Genomic DNA, 7069 nt, shown 5'->3' with positions numbered 1-7069 from the left:
ACCCTGAATGACATAACAGTTCAGTATAAAAAATAAATTGATAAATTTATATAAGTCATATTTTCTTACTCTCCCTCTCTTTTTCTTATTACTGTTTACTACAAAATAGAACTTATGCATATTTAACACCTTTGAAGAGATAGGCAAGAGCAGCATCTCGTGTGACCTGACCATATGCAGGAGTGTTGAGTTCCTCTTGCCAACTGAGAAGAAACATCTCCAACTCTGCAGTTGATACAGATACAAAGGTATTGTAGATGTAACTTACAGTAGAGTAATTAAATGGGTATGAGTTCTGTAGGAAACTGTTAGGTCAAACATGAGGGTTTTAATAAAGATGTTTAATTTTATGTATTCATATTATTTTTACCTTACATTTTACCAGCAGATAGCCATGTTACCATTGAACAGCAGCCAGATTCCAGCCACGTTCGTCTTGATGGGATGGTCAGGACTGGAAGCCATCTACAGCTTGATCTCTATTCCAATCTGTTTCATGTTTTTCCTTTCTGTTTTTGGCAATGGACTAATTCTTCATGTGATAATACAAGATCACAAACTCCACCAGCCAATGTACCTCTTTCTCTCCATGTTGGCCACAACTGACTTACTCTTTTCACTTTTCACAAGCCCGTCAGTCCTAGGTATTTTTTTGTTCCAGTACCAGAGCATTAGATCTAAAGTATGTCTCTTCCAGATGTTCTTTATTCAATCGCTCTCCATCATAGAGTCCTCACTATTATTAGCTATGGCTTTTGACCGATTTGTGGCCATCTGTCATCCTCTACGATACACAACCATTCTTACCAGTTCTGTAATAACCAAGATTGGTTGGGTTTGTGCCATACGGGGTACTCTAATCCATGTGCCACTAGTGACTAGCCTCCAATTTCTACCATATTGTAATGGTAATGTTCTGTCCCATTCTTACTGCTTGCACCAAGACGTTATGAAGTTGGCATGTGATGGGACTAATACCTTTAACATTATGTATGGTCTTGCAATCATTCTGTGCACAGTTACTGTAGACATGATCCTTATTATCTTATCCTATATCCTGATAATTAAAGCTGTGCTTCATGTGACTTCAGAAATTGAGCAGTATAGGTTATTTAGCACTTGTGTCTCTCACCTCTGTGCTGTTTTCATGTTCTATGTTCCTCTGATGGCATTATCCATAGTACGCAGATTTGGGATTCAGGTACCTCCAGTCTTTATAAATCTCATGGCCAATACTTACCTGTTTGTTCCACCCATGATAAACCCCATCATTTATAGCATAAAGAGCCAACAAATCCGTGAAGGCTTCTATCAAACTTTCTACAGAAGAATGATAGATTTGTAAAGGTTACATGATCCAGACATTTGGTCATGAGTCCAGTCTATCCCCAATAGTCTACATGATGCCATCTGTAAGTAAATAATATTTGTAGGTTTGTACATTATTTATGCATATATTTTAAAAGACAAAAAAAGAGATTTTCAGCGAATTATAAAACTAGATTACATTAATACAAGATTGCAGAACAACATAACTATAAGGAAGACATTTTTACAATGGAAGTAATCATAGAGGTATGTGGGATGGAAAGAAGCATGGGTTGGGTGGACCCTTTATGAGAAAAAATGTCAGAAGAAGTAATTGAAAAGAATCCAACAAATGTTCTATGATTGTTTTGAGTATATTATTGTAGCATTTGAGTCTACAATAGACTGGATGGGGTAGAAATAAGAATGAGGAAGATGTTAGAAGACTGCTGTAGATTATCTTCATTAACTCTGGCTTAGGAGGAGGTAGGAGGACCTTCTGTGTACTTTATGTTAAAATCAGATAGAGACAAGCAGAACCCTTGTGAACTTATTAAGACTACTATCACCATAGAGCAAAATGAAGATGGTCTTAATGCTCTCTCAAAGATCAACAAATTGCTTCAGTATGTGATCAAGTCGGACTACTGATCATAATTGGTGGATGTGTCCTGTAAACACTCATTCATGGAGTAGAATGACCGGTTTGGTTGTAATGATCTCTTTTGGAACAGCCCCCCGCACTCCTCACCCTCTTTTGATCTCACTCTAATCAAATACCTATTGGCTAAGGATTTTGATGGTTTTGACAAATACCAAATGTCAATATGTTATTGACAAACTTATAAGCTAGGTAATCATGTCTCGCGAGAATCACTGATCCAAACAAAAATTGAGCATTTTGGTTCAAAATGCAATAAAAGTTGAGTCTTCTACAACGGCCAATCAAAGTCCAGATCTCAATCCAATTAAGAATCTGTGGTACTATTTGACAAAGGCAACCCACAAGCATCATCCAACCACCCTGAACCGCCTGTAGTAAATCTGTAAGGAAGAATGGGCAAAGTTCACTCCCAAACAGTGTGCAAACCTGGTAGAAGCTCACCCGACAGACTTATCGTTGTTATTGTAGCATATGTTGCTTATACCAAGTACTAGTCTGTGGGGTTAGAATACTTATGCAAGCATAATTTTTTGATTTCTTTTTCTTTTTTGAAAAAAAAAATGCAGAAAAATACTGAAATATAATTTTGAAAATTTAAATTAGGAGCTTACTGGTTCGCAATAAAAAATACTGTCTGGAACAATCTGTGTAAGTGTCATTTGTATACAGACAAATCTGTTAACTTTTATACGGGTTGAATATTTTTGTGAGCCGCTCTATAATGGAGAGGGTGATAATAATGAGACATGAGACTGGATATTGAATGCAATGGATTATGACTTTTTAAGAATGTTAAAGTAAAAAGGAAATAATTCTGCAGTTAATGCCAGGAGCTTTAATATTTGAGTACAAAATCGACTAATTAAAGGTCTCAAAAGTTTTGCAAAACTTAAAAAAGATAATTTTAACATTGAAAAACCCCCCTAATATTATTGACTCGTCCATGCAGTGTTTAATGTTGATTCTTCTCTTTTATTAATTGCACATGTATTAAGCAATGTACACAATGTTTGATTGTAACATCTGATAATATAAATATAAGAATTGTAAAAAAAAAAGGTAGATGATCACATCGTCACTCTGGGCAACATGGGAGATTTTTATTTTTATCTTTTCCTTTCTGGATAACCTCATCCTTTCATGCACCTGTTGTGAACCTACAAATTAATTGAGCAACTTCCACTTCTGTATTGTTGAGGCATGTTATGGTGTCAGTAGCTGATGGGGAGTGCTGGTGCTGTATTGCCAATTGGAGGCTTTTTGGTGTACCTCTTGGTAAGTTAGCTCTCAAGTTAAAGACACTTGAATGTATGACCCAGTATATAGGACTCTCATTGCTTAGAGTTATGACCACCCTACTAGCAGAAGTGCCTTGATGGGACGGGTAGCTTATCATGCATTTGCAAATGTGTGCAACTGAGATTTCTGCATTTTTATGTACAAGTAGACATAGCAGCTCCTTTACTGGTTATAGCGGTGTGCTGTTTTTTTTTTCTCTGTCTATTTTCCTTTCTGGGCACCCCCACCCTTTTGAGCACCTGCTATGAGCCTATAAATTGATTGAGCAACTTCCATTGCTGTATCGACATAGGGCGAATGCATGACAGAGCATAAATACAATTTGCTATTTATTGTCACCCTGCGTTGCTCTGAGTGGCAGTATGTACAGGCCTCATAAGAAACAATGATAATAGACTAGTTGAAGCTGGTTTCTGGGCGGGAGAATCATCTGGAATGTTTACCCTCACACTTAGAGGGGGTTGTTTGAACTAGCCAATAACCTGTTTACACTGGACCCTCCTGAACCCTGGACCTATAGAAGAAAGCCACGTCATCTGCATTGTTTTCTCTGTAACACTGAGGGCTAGATTTACTAAGCTGCGGGTTTGAACAAGTGGGGATGTTGCCTATAGCAACCAATCAGATTCTAGCTGTCATTTTGTAGAAAGCACTAAATAAATGAAAGCTAAAATCTGATTGGTTGCTATAGGCAACATCCCCACTTTTTCAAACCCGCAGCTTAGTAAATCTAGCCCTGAGTGTATATAATATAGCTGTGCTGGCACTGGCTTCAGTCTTTTCTAACCACAGTATTCTGGAGGGAAGTACTGTACGCTGGTACCAGTGGGAGCGCAGCTTAGCAAGCGCATGCGAGCGCGGTATGTATGTACCTTTTGGTTTTGGCTGTACTGTATTATAATCATGTATTGAATTATTAAATTTTGCATCTGCTAAAATGAATCTTTGTGTGTTGGAAACACAAATCGCTTAGACAATGCTTATTGAAAAAAGATAGAATTACTTTAATAATTTGGGGGCTCTTATCGGTGAGATTACGTTACCGGAAGATATGCATCGATTGCGGATTTTGGTTCCTCAGCAAAGGGTGGATTGACGCATCACATACGGGAAATAACGCAATGTGTTCTGAACCTGTTTTTCATTCTGTGTAGCGAAACCGAATGTCCGTTGTTGCGTAATCTGAAGGAACGCTAACTTGAATCTAGGGACAAGAAAGAAAAATTTTCCTTTTATTGTCGTTTTACGTTTTAAAAGGTATTGCATTGCATAGCGTATGTGTACTTCCTGCTTAGCGTATGTGAACTCCCGGTGATATTGCCACATGTTTAAACAGTTGTGTTCATAGTCTGTTATATATGCATAGTATAATCACTTGTTAAAACCTCTGAAAAGATATTACCATTGTTTGGGAAATCTATTTTCTGTGCAGAAAACAAAAGGTTGTATGTGAATGGTATGCATAAAGATAAGAGAATAGTTTGTATACTGTTGAAAAGAGACAGATAAGGGAAGAATTTGCATACTGTTGAAAAGAGACAGACAAGGAGCTGATTTACTGTTGAAATGACAGGGATATCGGTTGCTGACTGACGAGGTGGAGTGGACAGCCGATGTTGTGTTTGAAATAAGAACACTATTCTAGTAGTATGCAGTATTTTGAGTAGCATACGGTGTTGGTTTTTAAGTAGTATACGGTTTATTAGTAGTATACGGTGTTGGTTTTTAAGTAGTATAAGGTTTATTAGTAGTATACGGTGTCGGTTTTAAGTAGTATACGGTATTGTAAGTAGTCTACGGTGCTGTTTTAAGTAGTATGTGGTATTTTGAGTAGCATACGGTGTTATTTTAAGTTGTATGCGGTATTTTAAGTAGCAAATGGTGTTGATTTAGTAGTATACGGTGCGGTTTTTCAGCTGTATACAGTATTGTGAGTAGTATACTGTGTATTGTAGAAGTATATGATTTGAATAAGTAGTATAAAAGATATACGGTGAGAACAGGTTTTTAAACAAATCTTAGAAATGGTTGATGGGGTTAAGGAAGGGCCTATTGGTTCAGCGAGGTTTCTTATGTGTAAGAAATATGGTGCATACGCAACTGCATATTGCAACAAGTGGGTGAAGATGACCAAGGATTGTGTTAGGCCTTTCCCAACAATAGGTAGTTTCGAGTCAGAGGTGTTAACTAATGTAAGAGATAAAGTACGGTTGATTAAACCAAAAAAACGAGAATTAAACATAATGATTGTTTAAAATTGTGACAAATGGAAGGCAACACGTGGCAGAGCAGCGAGTGCACAGCGGAAGTGAGCGTTGAGAAACGTGGAGAACTGAGCGCACGTGCGCCCTCGCAGCCAAAGGCGATTCAGGTGATAAGTACAGCCAATACCAAAAATGTTAAGAATGTAACCAGTAACTTGTATCCTATAATTTACATTAAGGATAAGGTATCAAGGGAAGAAGGTGAACCCACTGTCATTTCGGCCACTGCCCATACTAGTAACATGCAAGAGGCACCACATGGACAAGGAAAGGGAACGGTTCCACCAGCAGGGGCAGCGGCTGAAATTGGTGAGAATAATGTAGAGATTAATAGAAGGGGAGACATCCATTATACTGCAACAGCAATTCCAGCAACTAGTTCAGAATGTAGTGATTTAGTAGGTTTGCATCCTGTCCGCACAATAGCAGTTCCCAATGGCAAGGCGGACAGAGATGGCATAGTTCCCATAAGACATGTAGAAATGCATTGTCCATGGACTAGATCTGAGCTGCATGCAATTATGTCCGATTTCCCAGATCCTAGGAAAGATTTAGCCAAGTGTCAGAAATTTGTTAGAGATTTAGGTTATGCACATGAGCTAACTAATAAAGATTGGCGAGTGTTGTTTAGGGCCTATCTTCCTCCCGGTACTGATATACAAAAGTTTATTAAGGATTGTATGTTGGAGGAAGAGAAGTCCTTAACAGATGATAATAATCAGGAAAATATTAAACGCATAATCTTTCAGTTGGCCATATACTTTCCTGTGGTAGTGGACTGGAGTAAAATTTTTACTATCAAACAACAGGATAGTGAAAATGCAGAAGACTATTTTTCTAGAGCTCTGATAGCGATGGCCAAATACACTGGGTTATCAGACATAAAGGATGATGTACACTACAGGGAGGTAGCTGTTTCAGTTTTAATAGATGGCCTCAGAGAAAATTTGAAAACAAGGGTGCAAATTTCATTAGCGAACTGGAGAGGGATCACTGTAGATGCTCTCAGGGAGTCAGCTGTAGAACATGATAGAAATATAAATAAACAGAAAAAGACACTAAGTGATAGATTAATGATGGTGAGTATCCAAGCACTAGAGGGACTGCACACACGACCACAGTATAATAACACCTGGTTTAAGGAAAAGAAACAACATGAGTTGAGGAAGTGTTTTAGATGCACTGAAACAGGACACCAAGCAAAGGACTGTACAATGACAAGAGCGGAAGCAAAGAGACTTGGGTCATCTAAGGGGGAATCACACAGACACCCAGAGAGACGGCGCACACAATTCTCAGAGGCTTCTCAACAGTTGCCTGCATACCTCATAGCAGCCAATGCCTTGGGGGAGAACTATAGCCAACTCTAGAGGTCAGGTCAGACCTGTAGTCCTACAACCAGGCAGGGTAAATGTTAATCTGTGGTATCAGTGTGCAGGTTTAGAATGAAACTGATTTAAAAGTATATTTTGTTGTTAGTGCTTGTTTGTTTTATGTGTCCTATGTTTGCTTTCCTGATCGCTGGCCGATGGTA

The 7069-nt window shown here is 38.3% G+C and overlaps 1 protein-coding gene across 1 annotated transcript; it reads left to right on the top strand.

Moving 5' to 3' along the window:
- Nucleotides 1-394: 394 nt before the first annotated feature.
- Nucleotides 395-1345, top strand: LOC142139738 (olfactory receptor 51G2-like). The gene has a single exon (XM_075197607.1). The coding sequence runs from the start codon at nucleotides 395-397 to the stop codon at nucleotides 1343-1345; it is 951 nt and encodes a 316-aa protein (XP_075053708.1).
- Nucleotides 1346-7069: the final 5724 nt, after the last annotated feature.

The sequence above is a fragment of the Mixophyes fleayi genome, chromosome 2 (assembly GCF_038048845.1).
Source record: "Mixophyes fleayi isolate aMixFle1 chromosome 2, aMixFle1.hap1, whole genome shotgun sequence".
Taxonomy (NCBI): Eukaryota; Metazoa; Chordata; class Amphibia; order Anura; family Limnodynastidae; genus Mixophyes; species Mixophyes fleayi.
This window is presented reverse-complemented; position numbering and strand designations above follow the sequence as displayed.